We start from the raw sequence: 23,740 nt of genomic DNA on the forward strand, positions 1-23,740 counted from the left end.
AATGTGACCATCCTGCATGCAATGCCTCTGCAGATGGTCACTGCAGATGTCTTTGAGATACAAGAAAATACCTAGTGTGAACAGCTATTCATCTTTGCCATCCACTTGTGATAAGATCACTCGAGATGTATGTTAATACCAAGTCTGAACAGTGCCATAAACACCAGTATCCCACATACACTGCTTTCTATTCTGCACGCTTCTCTACTTTGTCCTCTATTTTCTGCCTTCTGTCTTACACTGTATTAGACTGTGGGATATTGGGAGAGACCAAAGACGGCATGAGAGGAAAAAGTAAGACAGTCACTTGGAATTGAGAAAAAACAGCTGAAAAGAGACTTGGGGCTCCACTCTCTGTACATGGAGGATGGAGTTTAGAGATCAGACCAAAAATAATTTTTTAAAGCTGCAAAAAGTAGGAGACAGCATGCTGAGAGACTCCACTAATGTGATGGTCTGTGAATGTTTCTCAAAAAACAAAAAGGTTTCTGAACTTTTGTCTGTCAAACACATCATAATTTATAATTGTAGAATAAACCACCCCACAAACAAAATCAAGGTGCATGTCCAGAAAACCATTAACAAACAACCAGGCCAGCCTTTCCTGGATATTAGAGACATTAATCACATTTACAGACTTGAAGAGCGGATCTCTGATGACTATAATGATGAAAGTACCTTACCCATGGGGCGGCTCCAGAGCCACACCATGTGGCTAAAATAATTAATTACTGCATTAAACCAGAATGTGTGTGAGCATGTTTACTGATGTCTATCCTCACCAAATATTTTTTTTTCCCCTTACGGTAAATAGGGTGTTTATTAAGTCACATAATTGTAACTGTAATTTATTTTCTTGGAGGTATCAGTCATACCCCTTTAATCACATTTAAATATACAGATCTTAATTTCCATGTTTAGATCTTTAGTTGGTTACATAAAATTATACATTAAACATATAATAAAAAACATAAATATATATGTATCAATGACTTTGCAGTAATGATGATGCATTTTGTGGAAGCTACATAACTGTCTCTCCATTACACAAAGTTTGCAAATGACTTCATTTATACTATTTAATTGCTTTTAGCCGGGACAGCAAATTGTGTCTTGCAATCTAGCAAATTAAACATTCTCTCAGAGACTGTTTAAACAGGAGAGGTTACTAGTGAATGCATAAAAACTGCTGGGTGGTCAATAGTGGTCCAGCATATCAAGGCTCAGTCTATTTTCCTCACCAATCAGGGTAGAGCGACCATCGCCTTGCGGGAAGCGCTGATATCGTGGAACAGGGAACGGAGGCAGCCGGTGAAAGAGAGAATGCAGGAGAGGCTCCAGTCTGGAGGCTGACGGGTCAGAGGGGTAGAACAGGTTGAAGATCTGAGTGCAAGCAGGCTGTAGTTGAGTCACTGCCAAAAAGAAATTAAACAATGACTTTTTTTTAATAAACAGAATGTTTTCTATAGAGCAATGGAGTGACACTGAAGCCACTGTAATGGGAGGAAAGCACTGCAATTCACTTTTCTGGAGAAGCTTGAACTGTCTGCCATGTGTAAACTAACAGTGCATGGAGATGACAATGTGTCACAGACTGTACAATGCTTTAGTATGACACACTCACCTTCGACTGAAGGAAGAACAGTGCGTCTCATGGCTAACACTAGTCCAAGTGGACAGCCGAGCAGGAAACATTCTGACACCTCGAAATCAAAACGGCCTGGATTCATCAATGGACTGCTTCCTCCAGGGCCTGGGTCTATTCCATCATGGACCTGACTACACATACACATATTAAAGTATGTATTGTATAAATCAGTGTTTTTATGTCTAGTGTATACTTACCATTCTATTGTGAATTTAAGATTCACATAATAATAGTTTGATAATAACATAATAGATAAGATTTACATACAAAAATGTCTGGAACAAACATTAAACCCGAACATAATCCTAGCAAATCCTTTAATCAACAATATCATCCATAAGCAGCCTCTATCATCATCTTTGACAATCAAATATACTTTTTAGCTTCAAACAGTGAACTGTGTGATGTAGCTGCTGTGTATCAACAGGTCCATTTCCGGAATTTATATTAAAATTGGATGTCACAGAAATTATTGTAATGAGATGTTAGGTCTATCAAAATATAGCCCCTTTGCAATCATTCATCGCCACACTCCATATACATTATTTTAGATAGTTTAAAAGTTGGAAATGTTAGCCTTGGAGGAATGACATAACAGTTTTTAATAAAGAAAGCTAGATGGGTTTTTTCCAATACTTTCTTCATGGTCTCTAATCGCAGGCATTCATATTAATATATTAAAATTCCATTCATAGCTCAAAAAGCAGACTGAGAGACTCAATGGAGTCTGCAGATTTCCTGCATTGTATTTTGTTGTACTATACAACTATGTACAAGTTCTTTAATGGGCAGATATTCAACTCATCACTGCTTCCAGTTTTCCAATTTTTAAGTATCCAGGAATGGAATCCCTTAGTCTACGTCATAGAGAATTTCAGGCATTTAGGGGAAATTTCAAAACAGCCCTAAATGCACATTTTGCATGTTTACACAGGAACAGAGACTATAAGGCAGATGGGCCACATAATGGCAGGGTGCAGGAGACTGACACATTCACTGAGACCATGGCCAAGTGCCAGCTACACACATATGCTCAGGCTTACCAGGCTAATTTGAGGTACGCAAATTTAAAAGCTTGTATGACATTTTAAGCATTCTTATCATGTATTATTCTAGCTGTAATGAGAATATGCCATAATATTGATACAGAAAACATAAAGATTTTTTTGGTTTGTGAAGCTTACTTGCTGAGAATTGGCTGTTGCTGGCTCTTGGAGGAGTCAATAGCACACGAGTCACTCTGTTTGCGAATGAGTCGTTTCCTCCTCACACAACTCCCATCAGGGGCTGAGATGTCAGTGTTACTTTTGCTGAGACGCTTACTGGAGCACAGACCTAAGTTGGCCTCTTCTAGGAGCCCAAGGTTATTCTGTGTTGAATGGGAACATATATTACAGCCGGGACAAAATAATGCCCATTACAAGTAGCACTTTTATCAAGTAAACCAAAAAATAAATACCAGCTGAGGTAATGGACAGATAAGAGGGGAGTGAGACAACTGTGGAGTTAATCTAACTAAAATTTATATTCAGGATCCAGCCTCAAGCTACAGAGAAGTTTTAGGCTGAAATACATACCCTTAGGCTATCCATACTGCTGTGTCTCCCTTTGTGACTAGGGCTGTCATGTTGTGGGCTGTTGCTGAAACAAAGTGCATCAAAACATAGCACACCACCCACACAGTCACCCAACAGACACACCTAGTGTACAACACACACACACACACACACACACACACACACACAAACACACACACAAACATTTTGAATGTCAAAACCTACAGTTGGGCATCTTAGTGGTGGGCACAGCTCAATGAGACTGTCAATACCTTTAATTACAGCAAGAAAATATCTGCTGTGGCTTCTAAACTACTTATTTGTCATGCATTAACTATGCTTGGATTTCATTTGAATCTGGGTAAAGCCTATGAGAAAAATCTTGTGTATCTTTTTTTCTTGATCAGGAGGGTTGTTAGTCATGCTGCAGCCCCAGTGGTTGGGTCCATTCAGATGATGCAAGTGAATATAATTGTAATAAATAAAGGACAAATCACATGTGCATTGTAAATTAAGAGTCATGTATTACTACAATTACTATGTGAGCTAAGAAACAAGGACAAATGGGCAGAGAGAGGGAGAGTCCTCTCCCACTGTGAAATGACTCATCGACTGATGACTCACACACCCCCACCAAATTCTCCCTATTACTACAGTGATGAAGGCAGCCTTTTAATGCTGCATTAAGACCAGCTCTGAACAGCTTTCTCAGTACAAAAGTTCTAACCAGACTATTATAAAATATATAATGAAGTCTAGTAAAATAGTTTGCTTTCTGATCCACAGTAGACCAACCTGGCCATGGAAGCCTTGTCCTTCAGGGGACTGCAGGAAGCTGTGGTAGACCTGATTGGCTTGGGCGATAACTACTGCGACAGCATCCTGGTAGTGTGGTGCAGCAATAGCGAGGAGAGGAAGTGCTGCCAGTGGAAGGTGATCCACACTGCTTGACACACAGCTCTCATCATAACTGTAGGGGTTCAGGCTGTGTCAGAAACCGAGATCAGATAACAGTCATGTAAACAATACCAAGGAAATTGTTACAAATCTTGCAAATACAACCCTGATCATGAGATGAGATGCCAGGTTAGCCTTACCAGAGATAACACTATTTTGCCTTCTAATACAAACAATCTGGTGGGACAAAATTGAAAGAATTCCTTGCTCAGGGAGATGGAGAGATGAAGTTTGAGAGGGTGTCAGAGCCAGGGACTGGGTCTTCTCCAATTATAGACACATACAGTATGCCCTTTAAATTCAGGTCAAACACATAGCAGTAGCAGAAAGCTCAGTATATTCACTCAATGTCATGCAATATTGCAGCTTGATGTTCCTTGGATATCTTTAACACTTTGTTTGAAGCATCAAAATATGAAAGACTATGCATGCATTGTCACTACATATAATTATTATTACATACATTTACTACCCAGTTTTAAAGCTTTGTAGCCACATCTAGTGCTTGTAATATATGTAAACTTTAGCCACACAATTAAAACAGCTCTGCTCACATCAATGCTAGCAATGGCATGAGCAGTAAAAGTAAATACCTATCATGACAATAACAAACTTGGCAGAAAAAAGCATCATACTGCCAGTCCTAACTTACTAGATTTTGTTCAATTTTACTGAGGCTAAAATTTCACATGACTTCCTTGCTGTTCCTTGAGTTAAGTTAGAGCAACATGCATGTATGATTCAAGCCCCAGTGCCTATCTGAATGTTATTTCCAAGGTCTACGTTTTAGTATTGAATTCCTATTCGGTTTTGATGTTGTATTTATTTTTAGATTCCAACTGAATACTTGGCTCAGCAATTAATAAATGCATGCATTTTTCTCTCTCTTAAATGCCAGCTGCATCTGAGGTCTCTGTGTAGCTATAAGGCTCGGCGGAAGGAAGGCGTGCAGTCTCATTCATCAGCCTTCATTTTGAAGAAGGCATGCAGATGGAATGTAAGCAAAGTCACCTTTATGATATATATATATATATATATATATATATATATATATATATATATATATATATATATATATATATATATATCATATAAATAGCTGAACATCAGCCTTCACCCACAGTGCTCATCATCATCAATTTTATTTTCCAAAAAACATCTGACAGCAAACTCCCAATTTACTCTTTGATATCATCTCTCTATGCGAGTGCATCACAAGATTGATGCCAGACTCAAATATGGCTGGAGTCACAAAAGCAAAATCCCCAGGGATGGGATAGTCTCTCTTTGTCAGTCACAGCAACACTAGCCGATCACAGGCATCTATAGGTGTCCTGTATGTGGAAGAGGGCACACACAGGCCTGTGACACAGCATGAATAGCAGCTAAGATACATTTGGCTGGCTTCACATTTCTCAGAGAAGGCATATGTTAGCCTTTACCTACCCCAGTTGGTAGTAGCTGGATGACAAAAAAGACTTTGCTAATGGGTGAGAATTGGCAGGTGACCAAATTGGGGAGAAAAAAATGGGAGGAAAATTGTGTCTGGAGTGAGGCTTGATCTTTATAAATGTACATTTTCAGCAATGATATTATTGCAGCTGCTCAGTTAAAATCTGGGTGAGATGAATGATCAGTCACAGGCTTATGATAACTCTGTAGCTGCTGGATTCCTCACACAGGACAGATGGAATTTATAAAGCTCACTGACTTTCAGTACGATAAAAAGAGCTTTGCAAAAAAAAAAACAGAACAATATAAGACCTAATGAATGCCTTTAATAAAAATGTTTCTGAAACTTAACTGGCCTTGAGCTATAATCATGTCTTGTTTATGAGTACAAAGACTTTGATAATATTATCCAAGGCATTGACCTACATTGACAAACAATGCACAAGACCATGAAAACCAGCACTGCAAACCTAAAGCCCATGCATAGAATGTGATTTATCAAGGTTTGTTGTGCCTGAAATCTAGACTGAGTATCTGAACTGAGTATGAGATGCTTCTATCCCACTTACCGTCAATTACATCATCATAATTGAGAGAGTAATTACATAATTATGGTACTCACAACAAGGTGCAGACAACTGATGCAGATGAAATGTACAGTGAGATCATATAAAAGGCACACCATAGGATCAATTGGAATGATCCTTGTTTGAAGCATTATCACAGAGAGAGGAAAATGTTTTTAGAAACCACAGGAAACTGTGGAGAGTAATGAGTGGCTCATCAGCTGGTTTGGATTTTTCAAAAAAAAAAAAAAAAAAACGTTACACAACTACTGTACACAACTACTCAAAGAATTGTATTTATTTATTAGACTATTTTAAAACTGTTAAATAAACCATTTCTGTTTGGCTCTACTTTGTGCAACAATATCTATAGTTCCTGGTCAAAAAGTTCACCAGCTTTGACCTTATAACATGCTCCATGTTGTTTGTAACAGGGAATTTTAAAGGAAGCTTCTTTGTTATAAAGGAAATATAAAGCAAAAGTATATGACCATGGAATCAACATCAGTTATGTTCAATTGTGCATACCCACATCTGATAAATATCAATGTTCTTATGCGGAGCACCATTTAGTCCCTAAGCTGGACTAGATAGGGAACAGTAGGTTCTAAAATTGTGTCGTGTTGCCATTATTTATTTAAGTTGAACGATGAGGTTATTATGCAAACAGTTGCTGGTAGAGGTACTGTAGAATGCTCACTGTCACTGTTTTACTGTGCTGGAAGAAATATACACCACTATTTTGCTGTTAAAACATGGAATATGTACGTGCTGGAACGTGGTATCATAATGACACCAGCACAATATGCTGTTTTCCATATAGATGACTGTGACTTTTTTCCTAAAGGACATAATTATCCTGACTGCAGATCTGCCACCTGAAAAAACTGTAACTGTAGCCCTCATTAACACCATGGTCATATACTAATCAGTCCTAGAGAGATGTATTTTGTAGCCTCTGTGCTTTGAAAGACAAAATCTTCAAAGGTTTAGAAATAAAGCATGCTGAGCTCCCAATATGGACACTCTACAGGTGATATCTGTCAGCTCTCAAAATAGCCAAGCTTTGGCTGGATTTAAACAAGACAATCAATATCACCATTTTTTAATGGTTATAACTTGTTAGAGGTTTATTAGGTTTACCTGTTCTCATGAATATCTCTACTCTAGACAGCAGACATGTTAGCATGTCATTCACATCTCTGTCTCACATCAACCTTGTGTGCTAAATGGGGAAATGACAGCACATTGTGTTTTTTATCATGCCTTAATTAGCATAACCTTTTAGCAGCATGGGTAAGGTGGATAGTACATGAATGACTACCACCAGAAACTGACGTCTCCTCAATTAGCAAACAAGCTGCATATGATAAGTGTTGTGCCTACATCAGAAGGATACATGTGTGCTAATAGAACACTCTTAACTGAGGGGTTCAGTCTTCTACTCATGACTTCTTAGGAGAAAGCCACGTGAATGCTGATTCTTGTTGTTATTTTAAAGTAACATTTAATAAAGCTCACTGTAAGGTTGACACTGCCACCACTTTGACATCAGGATACTGGATAAGTTACACATTGAATTATTTCATTTTTAAAGTTACAAAGAAAAGTTCACATCTCCAGATACATGTTTCAATTTACTCATTCTGGGAACTTATCATACAAAAGTTCTTTCCTAAACATTAGATGCATCAAGCACATAACCTCATTTACATCTGATGTTCATCTAAGGTGAAATCAAGTGTGACTTAATTATAAAGTAAACCCGAACCTACACCAACTTCTGGTCTAAATCTGAAGTGTAGTTTTTTTATATGGAATATTGGTATTAATTGTTGGTGAACATGGTACATACATCCAGTTTAACAGCATGTATTTGCATTAGACTTTGTTCTAAAGATTACAATGAGTGATTCTGCAAAATCTTCATTTGCACACCTGCACATGGACACAAAGGACCACCAGCTTAGTCAGATTCAGATATGGAGGCCAATGAATCAAGAAAAATTGTAATTTTGTCAATTCTGTGACCACTGAGTGATATATCCATGCTTAATAACATGGTAGATTGTCTGGTGGCCACTCTGAATGTACATTACTATACCAATGAAGATGACCTTGATTAGCAACAATGTTCGCCAACCATCCAACAGGCCTTTAAAACATTCTCTAATGAATATCAACTATACTAATGTGTATCAGAACAGCATTTTACACAACATCTCACATGCAGGAATCAAGGAGCCAGTGGATTCAGACCGCTGTGAACAATGGAAACATGACTTCTTGTTTTTAACCGTTCATCAGTTGCTGTAATCCATTAAAGTCAGTGTATACTGAGATGATACTGAGAGTGACCCTGATCAGAATAAAGCACTTGAGTACATATGAATGAACACATGAATATATGAAACATTCATACTAATGTTTAATTCAGATGATTGTATTGATGTGACCTGTATGCTTATTTGCACAGCTATGATTCACAAGCTGTTTTTATCATATTTATATTATAGTTTTCTCTACTTTGCACTGTTCTTTGTAATGGCAACTTTCAAGTGCCTATTTTAGTACATTTAAAGTCATTAATTGTGCCAATTCATAAGCATAAATTCATACATCTTTCAAATGTTCTATAAGCGAATGTTCCCAATCACGGTTGCTCTGAATGGACGTCTATCCTGGGAACAATGGGCTCAAGGTTGTCACAGAGCAAAGATCAAGCAATAATAAAAGTTTCATTACTTTCATTTTCAAAAGACAATGATTCCATACTATCTCAAACGGCAACAAATGGAAACATGACAGGAGCAGAAAAGAAGTTAGTTAAATGAGACATTAAATTAAAGTGTTTGTAGGAAGTTAACTACTTCGTAAACTAATAGGAAAGTGGTAAGATAGTGGTTAAGGTGATTGACTACTGATTGGAAGGTTATAAGATGAATCCAATGTCCACCAAGCTGACACTGCTGGACCCTTTTTGCTCAGTTTAATAAAATTAGATAAAAAGATTTTTATCAGTCTGTATTGGGGCATCTGCCAAATGAAAAACTGTGTTCATAGCTTTCTTTGAATGCCGGTTATAGCCCCAAGGTTGTACAGTATGCAGAGATTAAAACGAATTCTTTAGCAGTTATATTATCTCTGTTTAATGACTGATTAATGTTTTTGTGTCCTTGTGCATAGTTTTTTACTGAATATTTCTCATAAAGACAATGCCTCAACTTTAACTTTCCTTTTTATCTTTGTAAAAATGTAAATAAAGATAAAAAAAATGGTTAGCTGTCTTATCTAAGAAATATCAAGTAACTGTTAGACTGCAGCCAAAGTACTGTTAGTACCTCAGGAGTATTTCACATGCCATTGCTTCGTTGACTGTGTCCTACTCTCTGGTGACACCACTGACATAATGTAGCAAGCCAAGTCCATCCTTTGGTTAACAAACTCACAAAAGATCACCCCAATTCATGCATAGTTATTTCTGGCTATGTGCATTGGGAGGACCCTGAATATTACTGTTCCAACAAATGTCTGTCACAAAAAGGACCCAAAATAAAGACATGCTAAATTAGAAAATATAGGCATTGAGGTCAGGAGAAAATGATCAGATCTGTGAGGCTGGTAATAAAAGAGAAAATCTGCAGGAGGAAGGACAATTATATAGACAAAAAGATTTGAACAAGACGAAGGAAGTGTGGACTAAAAAGATGAAATTCACTGGAACAAACAGGGTGCAAAGAAATTTGTTCTATTCTATCATTGTCAGTTTACACCTACAGTATATGTGGACCATACTATGATCTACAAAGAGCCTTCTTACATGAACTCAGAGCTATAATAAGAACTGTTTTTTTTTTTAATACTGTCCTAATTTTGTCCTGGATCACTTCCTCTTTCCTTTTCTGTCCTGTTCTAGATAGGTTCCAAGACAACAATAGAACATTTCCCGCAACTTTGTCATTTCTTAAATCTCATAGTTTTTCATGTATAGATTTTTGTTCATATTAAAATCAAAAGTATCAAAAAATCTCTCTGTCATTTGTATGGGAAGTAGAGTAGAACTGATCATAGTAATGTTCACTGAGGTGTCTCCCATCAATTATGTCCAATTATCTGTATGGCCTGAATCACTCAGTCAAATGAGCAACTGTAAACATGTCCCAATCAATTTTATTTACACATTTGCATATTTTGCCCAGTAAGCATATCATGATTTTCAGAGAGAATGAGAAATTTTCCTCTATCCACCAAATGATGTCACACATATTTGCAGTATGTATAAAATCATTGGGTAAAAGTAAAAATGTATACAGAATACCATAAAATATTTACTCAACACAGAGAAATACTATAACACTTTAATTCTATAATTTACTTAAATACTATCATTCTTAAATATGATATCCTTATTCACAACGCTACATCAAGACTCACTTGGAAACCAGGGAAAAGGCCTCTGCACATACAGCAGGACAGGGCACCAGCTTGATTAGTATCTGGTGTGTGGCAGCTTCAATGTGCGCCTGTGCCACTTTCTCTAGCACTGAGGACAGAATGGCCACGTCTGCCTCCTTTGCCTGCAGGTCACCACTGGCTGGGTCTAGAATGTTTCCTCCATGAACCACCAACACAAGCACATGGGTCTTGCATCTTGTCTGGGAGCAAAGAGGAGAGAGAATGGGCTCAGATAAACAAATAAAAGAGACAACCAGTCTGTATTTTTTTTTTTTAAATGTTAAAAACATTGATATAAATGTACCCTATAAATACAGAGAAGAGGTTTTTTTTGTTAACACAAAGTAAACATGATGAACTTTACAGAGACTGGAACACTGTGCATGTACTGTACACTATTGATATAACTGAAAAATAAATAGACAATTTGAGTTTTACCTCAAGGCTTCCTAGTACATCAATGTTTCTATGGTGGACACACCTAGGTTGGTCACTATGGCACAAGCTCTCTGAACAGAGAGAGAGAGAGAGAGAGAGAGAGAGAGAGAGAGAGAGAGAGAGAGAGAGAGAGAGAGAGAGAGAGAGAGAGAGAGAGAGAGAGAGAGAGAGAGAGAGAGAATACAGTAACCATTACAGGTTATGTCACAGAAGTTCACAGGTACGAATTTGCTCCAGTACGTTAGATCCAGTACTGTCCTCTCCTGAATAAAATGACAGAATCTGTAAATTAAATGACACAGGAAAGAACATCTCACGTGAGTTTACAGGAGGTGAAATTTTACAGGGTTAGTGTACAGGATGAGTTAGTACAAAGTTTAATTCTCCATCAAGTGTGTTATCAGTGTCTCTGTGCTGAAACCATCACAATTCAGCCTCTTGTCCTGTATCTGTTCATCCGAGATTTCCACACTCTCTACTTCTGCCATAACACACTGCTCATCTCATGTTCTCATGTTCCCAAAGCTCTCTCTCTGACTAATACAGTCTGAGAGTATGGCTCACAAGTGAATTCTGAATCCCAGCCTGTTCTCCAATATCTAATCCCATGAAAGGTAAAATTTTAACACATGGTTCTTGATTATTAACTCAAAAAATTCTGCAAAGATAAAGAGGGTTCAACCTTATAACAAAAAGTGTTCAAATATCCATTTTATGTTTTAATAAAATCACAATCAAAACCACAAAAAAAAACTTAAGCGGCATAATGTATAGCATAAAATAGTTGCTCACACAGACTAGCGATTAGTGCAGGACAAACTGTGGCATGATACATAAAAAAAACTTTATTTTGGTTGCTTGTCCTCTATCTGTTCATCTGAAATAAAAGTCTTTTATTGTCTCATAACTCACTCTGGTTGTCCAAAAAAGAAGACATTTCCTTTGAGAAAAGATTTTTGAAGTACAGACTGTGCTGTTTCTTTGTTTACTACAGCAATGGGTATCTTACAATCATGATCTTGTTTAAGGATATGACTGCTCCCTGACCTTTCCTCCTCTTGTAAGTGATCTGAACCAGCCTTGTGGGGAAGTGGGAGGAGACAAAGTGTTTGTGCTGAAGATTTTTTTCTGAGTGATTAATAAATGAGTAAAAAGAAAGAAGTGTACACAGTAGTTATGGAAACACTGACACAGCTGACCTCGGTGACATTCATGCATTGCAATGTTTAGAGTTTCTGGAGCAGCAGGCGCAGCTCAACTCGAGGAGGACTGATGTTGACGTAGCTCTGTGGGTCCCACTTGGATTTTGCATCCTGTCCTCGGGGTTCCAGCTGGGGTATAATGACAGAGGCCAATGTCACCACACCCAGCCTGATTCTCTACAACCATCACTTCTAGTATTCACACTTCGAGATTTAAAGCTCTACTTTCTCATCACCTTCATCACAGCCACTGAACACCATTGGTGACTAAGTTCTGAAAGTCAGATTGAATATAATTTTGACATTCACTGCTTTCCTTGAGCTCAAGTTACAGCAAGTAGACAGAATCATTTCAAGTTACTCTTTTAATAACATCATGATTCATGTTGGCACAATGTTGTACCATTAAAATAAACTTAAATAGTTTTTTTTTTTAACTCTGATCAACAAACCTAAAATGCAAAAAAAAAAATGCACTTAATATTTTTAACTATAGCATAGAGGCATAGAATCCTTCTCTGTCCTCTATAGCTCGATAAATGATTGTGTGCCACCAAATATGTGGATTAAACTAAAAACTGGAAAACCTTCTGGGTATAGCTTACTGTTTTAAGTGAAAAGGACTTCACCCGAGTCAATATCGATCCACTAAATTAGCATCCGACTTTCTGAAGAAAATATCCATATTCACAGCATGGTGCCATGAATGCTAGCTCAGCCAAAAACACATGATCTGGCCATAGTATGCATGTTGGTGCCAGGCTGGTGTCACAATGAGACAAAGGTGAGTGAGGATCCAAATGCAGTTTGAACTTTTAATAAACAGAAACAAGAAACAAGGAACAGATAAGCAGGCAAAAACAGGGCAGCACCGGGAACAGAGACATAAACAGACAACATACTACACCAACAGCGACTAACACCAGGAAGTGAACAAACAGAGTAGATATAGTGAACAAGAACCAATCACAAGGCGGAGACAATCAAAGACTAAGACAAAACACCTGGGGAAGAATGGGCGGGGCCAACAATTAACAGCAGGGAATGACAGCAGACAGAAACAAAGCAAAACACAGACAGACTCATTACAGCTGGGTTGAGTATTTTATAAACCTCTGATAATGCACAGATTATACAGAATGGTGCAAAAGAAAAACAACTCAAAAATATTCCGTCAGGGGAATGAGAGAGGGATGAGAGAGGTCAGAAGAGAATGCCAGATTTCTTTTAGCTGACAGGATTTCTTTGATAACATGAATCACCACAGTGGTAACACCAAACATCTCAGAACTCAGAAAACATTGAACTTTGAGGCAGATGGGCTACAACATCACGTGGCAGCGGGACGTGTTTTTACATCAATGAAAGGTGATGTTCTGATGTAACTGTGTTAAAGAAGATGTGCTGTCCAGATCTTGCAACACTCTTCATTAACATGCAAACCGTTCTATTCGCGCGGGAGTTTTGCTCGTTCATTCTGGTGAGTGTTTACATTCCACCGCAAGCGCACGTGAGCTCGGCCCTACAGACACTCGCTGATCTGATCACAGAGAGTGAGCAACAACACCCGGACTCTGTAGTAATAATACTTGGGGACTTCAATAAAGCGATTCTCTCACGTGAATTGCCTAAATACAGACAGCATGTTACATGTCCCACCAGAGACAGTAACACACTGGACCACTGTTACACTGTAATAAAGGATGCATATCACTCTTTCCCACGGGCAGCTCTAGGACTCTCTGATCACTGCTTAGTCCATCTGATACCGACCTACAGGCAGAAGCTAAAAACAGCTAAACCTGTATTAAGGACTGTAAGAAGATGGACTAAGGAAGCAGAGCAGGATCTACAAGCCTGTTTCGCTCTCACGGATTGGACTGTTTTTGAAGCTGCTGCCTCCGACCTGGACGAGCTCACAGAAACTGTAACATCATACATCAGTTTTTGTGAGGATTTGTGTATTCCTACCAGGACTCACTTAACCAAGCCATGGTTCACTGCGAAACTCAGCCAGCTCCGTCAGGCCAAAGTGGATGCTCACAGAACTGGGGATAGAGTCTTGTACAAACAGGCCAAATACACACTGGAAAAGGAGATCAGAGTGGCAAAGAGGAATTATTCCGAAAAATTACGGATTCAATTTTCCTCCAATGACTCAGCTTCAGTGTGGAAAGGTCTGAAAGCCATCACCAACTATACGACACCATCCTCCAGCACTGTGGTGAATCAACAACTGGCAGACGACCTGAATGAGTTCTACTGTAGGTTTGAAAAAGCCCAATTCTCACCTTCTCACCTTCCGTAACCCCCGAATCAGTCACACCTTCAATCCAGTTCAGTGAAGATGATGTGTGTCAGGTCTTCAGGAAGACCAAGAGAAGAAAGGCTCCAGGCCCAGACAGTGTCTCACCATTCTGTCTGAAAGCCTGTGCTGATCAGCTGGCCCCCATCTTCATGCGGATATTCAACACGTCACTGGAGCTGTGTGAAGTACCCTCATGCTTCAAAAGCTCCACCATCATCCCCGTCCCAAAGAAACCCAAAATCACCGAACTTAATGACTACAGACCTGTAGCTCTAACATCTGTGGTCATGAAATCATTTGAAAGACTGGTCCTGGCTTATCTGAAGGACATCACGGGACCCTTACTGGACCCCCTGCAGTTTGCCTACAGAGCAAACAGGTCTGTGAATGATGCAGTCAATATGGGACTGCATTATGTTCTGCAGCATCTAGACAGACTAGGGACTTATGTGAGGATCCTGTTTGTGGACTTCAGCTCTGCCTTTAACACCATCATCCCATCACTCCTACAGCCCAAATTAACCCAGCTCTCCGTGCCCTCCTCTGTCTGTCAGTGGATCACCAGCTTTCTGACAGACAGGCAGCAGCTAGTGCGACTGGGTAAACTCAAATCTAGCACCTGCACCGTCAGCACTGGCGCCCCCCAGGGCTGTGTTCTCTCCCCACTACTCTTCTCCCTGTACACGAATGACTGCACCTCTAATGACCCATCTGTCAAGCTCCTGAAGTTTGCAGACGACACCACACTGATCGGCCTCATCCGGGACGGTGACGAGTCTGCTTACAGACTGGAGGTTGAGCGGCTGGCTGTCTGGTGCAGCCTTAACAACCTGGAGCTGAACACGCTCAAGACAGTGGAGTTGATAGTGGACTTCAGGAGAAACCCCCCTGCTCTTCCCCCACTAACCATCATGGACAGCATTGTCACAGCAGTGGAGTCATTCAGGTTCCTGGGAACCACAATCTCCCAGGACCTGAAGTGGGACATTCACATTGACTCCATTGTGAGAAAGGCCCAGCAGAGGTTGTACTTCCATCGTCAGCTGAAGAAGTTCAACCTGCCACAGGATTTGCTGAAACAGTTTTACACTGCCATCATCAAATCCATCCTCTGCACCTCAGTAACTGTTTGGTTCAGCTAGGCCACCAAATTCGATCTCAGAAGACTACAGAGGGTAGTCCGGACTGCTGAGCGAATCATTGGCACAACTCTCCCCACTCTCCAAGACCTGTACTCCTCCAGAGTGGGCAAAAGAGCAAAGAAAATCACTCTGAACCCCTCACATCCAGCACACTCCCTCTTTGAACTGTTGCCATCTGGTCGGCGCTACAAAGCCCTGAGCTCCAGAACGACCAGACATAGGAACAGTTTCTTCCCTCAAGCAATCCACCTGATGAACAATTAACACCATGGAACACACAACACATAATATTTGCACTATGTATACCTCAATTGCACATTTCATACTTGCACTCTGTACATACATGCATACATATTGTCTGAATGTTTACTTCAACTGCACATTTCACAATTGCACATGTGTACATACAAATTGTATATATTGCATACTTATTTGCATATGTATATTTCATATGTTTATTTAAACTGCACATTTCACACCTGTAAATGTGTACATACAATTCCTTCTATACTGCATATGACATCCTGTTACACTGTGGAGATTATGTCACTAAAACAAATTCCTCGCATGTGTAAACATGCCTGGCAATAAAGCTGATTCTGATTCTGAATAGCAGAAGACCAAATCAGGTTCCAATCCTGTCAGCCAAGGACAAGAACCCAAGGTAGACTGACCACTGTAGGCTAGTTTTATGCACCGGGCAATTACAACCCCCTCAAAGAGATTTGTACCAAGTCAAAGACAAATATGGGCTAGGGTTCAAGTGGGATTTCAGACAATAATAATCAAGTGGGATTATAAACTGCCTTTGTCTGATACAATTTTGTTGTTCAGTTTAGTGGAACAAATATAACTAGTTGCAAAAAAAAGAAAAAAAAAGAAAATAATAAACAAACAAACAACAAACAAAAAATTTTCCTACAAGCACATTTTATTCAAGAGTAAATCTAACGTGACTATCTACCTCCGAGAAACAGGAATATACAAGACACATTTTATGTTCAACACAAATAGCACAATTGTTTCTCAAAAATCCTATTTAGGAAATACTGTAAACTGCATTTGATGTAAATGTGTTAATGATAATTATGTTCAAGAAAGTGATAATACAGCTTATTTATACTTTATTATACTGTATATATTATATTTAACTTGTACTTTTATACAATACACTACAAGTGACTGTTTCTTTATTTGTACTGTGTGCTTATGTTTAATGAGCTTATCTGTGACTATTTTCCTTCCATTACATCACTGTCCTCTCAGGAGTGGAAAAAATGCAGCAATGCTTCTGGAGTAGTGGAAAATCATTGACCACATGATCAAGCATGCCTCCAAAAAAGAAAGCCTTGCTATTGTACTTAAACACCCCAAATTTTCTTTGTTGCACTGTAGCTTTGTCTCATATCTGCTCATCATATTCTGCACTAAAATTGGAACACTGGCAAATTAAATAAGAAACAAATTATGAATTGGTATATGTGAAGAAACCAGCTTATAATTAAAAGAAAACTGACTGACTGAAGATTGTATTATTACAAACACGAATAAGCAGCGTGTGTGTGTGTGTGTGTGTGTGTGTGTGTGTGTGTGTGTGTGTGTGTGTGTGTGTGTGTGTGTGTGGCCAAAATCTTATATGACCAGAGTGGATAAAGTCATTGATGGTGTCTGGAACCAGCTGGAGGCCATTTTATTTTCTACAAAAGCCTTCTGGATTAATTAGTTTTCTGATCTAAGTTATTGATCCCAGGCATCTGCTCTAGTCTGACCCTGACCTGCTGGAAACAAAAAAGGTGTTCTTTTTCTATAATGCTTCTTAATAGGAATGTTTTCTTAATTTGAAGGTCTAGGTTGAAAGATAAGTATATAACTATAACTATATAACTAACTTTAGTAACTTTATTACTTTAGGAACAATACATTAACATAAATGACTAAAAAACATGGAAGCTACAGATAAAAAAAAAATAAAATAAAAAAAAAGATTAAAGGACAGGTTGTCTGAACCGGACCGGTTCAGTTGAGTTAAAGAGTAAAAGGAATTTATTTTAATCCAAAGTTTACTAAGCAATAGTGTAAAGCTGCAGTATTGAAGATGACAGAGCACATGATAGAGCACAGGGTGTAGTATTATCTATACATCAATCAAGCCATCCTTTAATTAATCTGTCAGATCATATGCATATATTCTCTGTTGCACAGACATCTCACAAAACATATACGCTTTCTCTTTAACCAATTAGCAGCAGCTCTGTTAAGCACTCCTCTCACATCCATGAAGAAACATGTTCTCATGTCCTTAACTGTCGTTATTCCTTTGTGCCACACTCCAACTTTCAATAAAATTTACCAACATGGGAAAACAGAACACTCTGTGTTTATTTAGTGAATACAAGGTTGACAATTATACCTACAGGAGCTTGTTGGACCCTTCAAGTCCACAGCCTATCAATTCCCCAACCCCCAGCTGTGGAGCATAACTGTGTGGATGTCTGCCCACTCAGTGACAAGTGCATTTACGCTTAAGGTCATTGAGCTCTTCAGTCTGACCCGTTCTACTGCCAGTTTTTGCCCTGCGGAGATTGCATGGCTGTGTGTAAATCCATACATCTGTCAGCAATTGGTGTGGCTGAAAAATGATCTGATTTTTCTTTAGAGCATCTTGATTTTCTCATCTGTGTAAAATTGCAAACATTTGACATCTGCTTTCACACAGAGCATTACAGAACAAATAGTACTGTCAAATTTTTATTTGACTTGTAAGCATAAAAGTTAAATGTTACTTTGTTAAATGTTACCCATTAAATGTTACTACCCAATTATGGTCTAGGGGTATTTAGGGAAGAAAAGGATTTATTCCCAGGAGTATGTGTGTGAAATGGAGGTAGGCAGACAACTTTAATTGATAACCAAGTTTATTAGTTATCGTGAGTGACAAAAAATATATATGCAGTATATACAAAGAAGGCGAAACTATATACAATATTTACATGTCAATCAACAATAAGAGAAGTATAAAGGGGAAAAGGGATGAGAGTGGTGCTAAAGGAAAGAAAGTAACCAAACAAAAACCACACTAGCTAATCTGATTGGACCTCCTAGCCTGACTAATAAATCAAAACGTAGAAACAAAAATATAACAGTTGATATAAAGAATAATATAAAGGTTAATAGAATACAAAATTCAAGATTAATATTAGATAGATTTTTAAAGGGGCATCTATGTTGTATAGATGAAAAAGATCAAATGGAGTTCACATCTCCTCTTTAGTATCGCAGAGTCTGACTAGAGCTGGTAGATCTCTACAGTAGATGCCTCAGGATCAATGAACTGCAAACCCAATGAACTTTAAACCCTGAAGAACAGCTCAGAACATTTAACAGCTTGTGTCTGCTAGCACTGGAACACCCACCACTGGCATTTCAGAGCCTTTTCTGCAGCATTTCCTAATTAATGTCTGCCTTTGGCACACCAGGCTTTGACAGACTAATTAATCTATCACCCACTGAACACCTACTCCTTTACACGCTCAGTCCATTTAGAAACATGGAATCCAAGCTTGCTATCTCTGCTTTCTTCCATTTCAACCCAGTGTGCAAGAACACAAAGACAAAAAAACAGAAATTCCACTGCATTGCACGTGGTATAATAAATATGAACTCTATTATATTTTATATAGAATATAAAATTTGGTGCTATAACGCTCAGTAAAATTTAGGAAACAAGGAGCAGAGAGAGACAAACATTAAGTGGAAATTGAACCTGGTTAATTTGCTTTCAGGAAATCACATCTTACTTCAATGTGTAATTGAAGGACAGTTATGATTACTTAAGCAAATGCACATAATCCTCATGTTTTCCCCACCTCATATCTCAGTTATTCAATGAGAATAAGGTGTGACAATGATTTGACGTGGATTGAAGTTAACGAGCAATCCAGTCACGAAAAACGCACCACAAAAATGTAATGAGTAATCAGGGAAATGTTCAACTACAAAATACCAAAGACTCATTATGAATTCATTGAGAGCAAATGCAAAATACAGTTTTTTTGTTAAGAAGTTCAGACTGCTTGTTCAAAATACTGCAACTTCACTCCTTCATCTTCACTGTTCATATTGAAATAGATCCAAATTGCTGCATTCCCTGTACATTGAGAATCTTAAATTAGGCCTGGATCAAATTTATATAAGACCAATAAACACGTTTTATTTAAAAAAAACTGTACATACTTAGATACTTTTTTCCTCTGTATAATTTTTCTATTTGTTTTTCACTAAATATTTACCTTTTTAACTTTATAGAATACTGCAAGGGGCTGTACTGTAGGTGCATTTTTAATAGCCATCATATTAATATATAGTTATTAAATTTGAGCTAGCTAAATCATTAGCACTATCTAATGTGTATGTTTAAAACCTTTATATTGATAAAATAGTTCTACAATGAAACTCAGCCTACTTACAAACGTGGGAAAAACAAATATTTGTTCTGAAACCATATTTGTTCTTACAGTTTTGTTCTTAGTCGTTAATGTGATATAATAATATTTATAGCAGAGACGATTTAGGAAGTTGGTTGAGTGACAGCAGAACTGGATACACAGTCCCTTTGCTCTTACCTTGAGTCGGGTCAATCTGGCCCAAAGTCTCAATCTGTTCTACCAGGTCATTAGAGTTCCACTGACTCATTCCCAACAGCATAGCAGTCTTCCCTTCTAATACCTCTGTAGGAAACATCATATAGACACAAAATAGCAACAGTTTATATATGAGGATTAACAGACAAATGACATACAGTAAGACTTCTTTCTGGCTGATCCATTCTTGCATAATTGTCTTTTGCGCTGTAGTAATCTGAGAAGAGAAACAAACTGCAGACATCAAATGTAGATTAAAGTCCATTTATGTTCTCCAACTACACTGTCAATGTGACTAATGACAAGCCACTGTTTTTGGGAGACAACAGACACAGAGCATGTCTGTGCAAGACAGGATGGAACAGTTGACAGATCAGAATGCATTGTGTGACAGCAACATGTTCAGAATTTTCTCCTTGAGTGCTGAATGTGGATGGGAGGCTGTGACAGCCCTCTGTCAGATCTGCTTGCCTCCATCAAGCTCTGCTGCCATTGGACTCACACTCTCCCACATCCTGTCACTTCAATGCATTCAGTAGACTGTACAGTTTGGGCATACATTCACACTAATATAAATGACAGTTGCAGCAATTCTAATGAGCCCCAATGGCCATGATCTTATTGTCATTTAGCAAGTAATGGACCTGATCAACTCAGCTAATGAAACAGTGAAAGCTGTATGAGATTGTGAAATACAGTTGGATATACAGAAGAGAAAGAAAATTGATCTCTTCTGTTTGAAGAATTTCTGAAATCAAAGGTAGAAAGATAAATCCCACAAACCATGCACCTCAATGAAAGCATTAGATTGCTCCTACAAAAGAAAAATGATCAGATCTGATAAAACAAACAAAATCAAAAGATCAGATCGCCAAAAGAAATCAAAGAAAGTTCTAAATCAGACAAAAATTACATTTTAAATTAGGAGAAAGAAAAGGAAGGAAGGAAGGAAGTGATATGGAGATTATTAGAAAGATCATTATTTTTTATCTTTTGTATTTTACCTTTTTGTATTTTCAAATTGTAAGGACTGTACATAATAAGCACTTCATAGTACCCTGAATGAAAGGTCTGGGTATTAATATGCTAATATGGATACACTAAATGTGCTTGTTGACAATCCCATTTCAGATCTTGTGATCAATTGTGTTTTTCCAAGTTCTTAGCAATGGTTTGGGGAAGGACCAAATATGCTTGTGATGGTGAGCTGTCCACAAACCTTTGGCCATGGACAGTATTTTAATCCAGCCATGGAGCTGCTTTAGACCTGGCATGGAGATACTGTATTGTAGTGCCAAAACAGAGATCCTTTAGTTCTGCTATAAAGTGACTTTAGTCCCAACATAGTACTGCTTTAGTCCTTTCATGGCCAACTCATTAAATAATGAAGCATTTTCTAACGATTCCTTAGATTAAAGCCTAATGAGCCTTAACAGACGTACTGTAGAAAATTGCATGTAGATATACAGCTATACAACATTCATCTTATCCACATTTCCCTCAATAATTTTTCTTCCAAAAGCAGTTCCAGTTTTTTTGTTGTATTTATTTTGATGTAATGTCAGAATAATGCACACTGGGGTTGTAGCTTTAAAGGAGGAAGTAATGGGCCCTTTGGGAATTGTTTATAATAAGAGTGAAACTTGCAGACATTTGGAATGCTAGTTTTACTTAATTTTTTTGACCAATTATTTTATATTACATTCTTTCTTTTGTCTAAATCATCTTTCAATATTGCTATATTGTGCCTTTTTAAAGTGGATGTACCGTATACTTCCCACAGTATTTAGCTGTGCTTTTGGACTCCAACAGGTAAAACACTAGAAAGGCTATGAATACATAAACAACCAATCTTTCAAGACTAGTCAGCATGGCACCCATAACGCATATAATGGTTGCTTTAAAAAGCTTCTTGTGAAGAAGGCAATCAAAGAAACCACATAAGAAATTATTAATGATATGGTGTAGAAATTCATTATGCAAAATATCATATAGTTATCTAAAAGTAAAAAAAAAACAAAAACAGACAATGTGCCTCATTTGCACCAGCTATCAGAAATAATATAGTTTACTCAGGAAGCATGTACATCGAAATAAATTAAAGGCAACCAAAGGTAGTCAATATTTAAAAGAAAAAGAACACTGTACCTTGAAAAGCAGTTAAAAGCTAAATTACATCCTGCTCATTTTCAAGACTTTGATACATGAAACATGGCTACTGAACTATAAGACAGACTGCTCAGAATAAAAAATATTAATAACAATATTAATAACTATGATACAATATTGTATTGCCATACAAAAAAATGAGCCAATTGCCACTTTGACAAACTAAAACCTCATGTAGAACCATACAATACAGTGTTTCAGGAGGGGTTCCAAGTACATGTTAGGGACCCTCCAATGAAACCTTAAATAACCATTAAAAATGGTATGTGTTCTGGAAAGTACAGACAGCAATGCTTAAACGCAACCATACAATAGTAATATAGTAAAGCTGTTATTAAGGTATTATTAAAGTTTTTAAAGCACTTATGCTAAAATGTGGAGCAGAAGTTCTATCAAAGTTATATATTGACTTGCAAAATTCATCTCCCTTTGTTGGGCATGTCACTCACTAGCTCATTTGACTACAGAAAGCGAAAATGACATTGATGACTAATATGACTAAATGGACTGCCACTGCTAAAATGTGATAGTCATCACTCTCAATCTTCTTGCCACCTTCATTGCTGAATTTTTTGCTACCCGGATCTGCGTCATTCAGTCATGCTATATTGTATTTTAGGACTAAAATAGTCCAAATAATGAATAGTAATGATCACTTGAGATGTGCTTATAAATATTCCTAAATAGTTGCTGGTCTCAGTAATAATATGCTTTGGGATGGAGAGATTGAAAAGTGCACTCTAAAGAAAATCATTATAATATATAGGCATTTTAGGAATAAATGTGGCTTGAGATGTGCTATATATACCCTCCAATAACACAAAATACCAGAATAAAATAAAAAAAAGGCATTTATAGAGTCTGACAATATTTTATTTATTAGACAACTAAATTATGACATGACTGTTCACACTCTGTTCTGTAAACACATTCAGAGATCGTGATTAGTCCATCTGTTTGTTTAGGAAATCTGAGTGCCAGGGGATCTGCTGTCATCTGCCTATCATAGTCATACATTTGATAATCCAAACCAAACACCTGATGCTGAACCCAAATGAAATGATGTATTTCCCACACAACATAATCCCACCTACACTATAAAGTCGTTCATCAAGGCCTTCAATCATAAAGGAATCTTAAAAGATGTCTTTCAACGTAGATTTTGATTAGACTAATGATTTATAGGGAGATAAACAAGCAAGGAGTA

The 23,740-nt window shown here is 37.8% G+C and overlaps 1 protein-coding gene across 2 annotated transcripts in view; it reads right to left on the reverse strand.

Annotated features, from left to right (window-relative positions):
* Positions 1-23,740, reverse strand: part of pitpnm3 (PITPNM family member 3) — a 49,021-nt gene that overhangs the window by 10,579 nt on the left and 14,702 nt on the right. For both annotated transcript variants that reach the window (XM_027147982.2, XM_047820505.1), the window contains exons 3-10: positions 20,347-20,451; positions 11,073-11,143; positions 10,614-10,834; positions 4,000-4,189; positions 3,226-3,348; positions 2,833-3,017; positions 1,625-1,779; positions 1,242-1,412 (exon numbers count right to left, since the gene is read on the reverse strand). In XM_027147982.2, coding sequence (XP_027003783.1) covers positions 1,242-1,412; positions 1,625-1,779; positions 2,833-3,017; positions 3,226-3,348; positions 4,000-4,189; positions 10,614-10,834; positions 11,073-11,143; positions 20,347-20,451 — 1,221 coding nt within the window. The remainder of the gene's footprint in view (positions 1-1,241; positions 1,413-1,624; positions 1,780-2,832; positions 3,018-3,225; positions 3,349-3,999; positions 4,190-10,613; positions 10,835-11,072; positions 11,144-20,346; positions 20,452-23,740) is intronic.

This window comes from Tachysurus fulvidraco, chromosome 11 (assembly GCF_022655615.1).
Source record: "Tachysurus fulvidraco isolate hzauxx_2018 chromosome 11, HZAU_PFXX_2.0, whole genome shotgun sequence".
Lineage (NCBI taxonomy): Eukaryota > Metazoa > Chordata > Actinopteri > Siluriformes > Bagridae > Tachysurus > Tachysurus fulvidraco.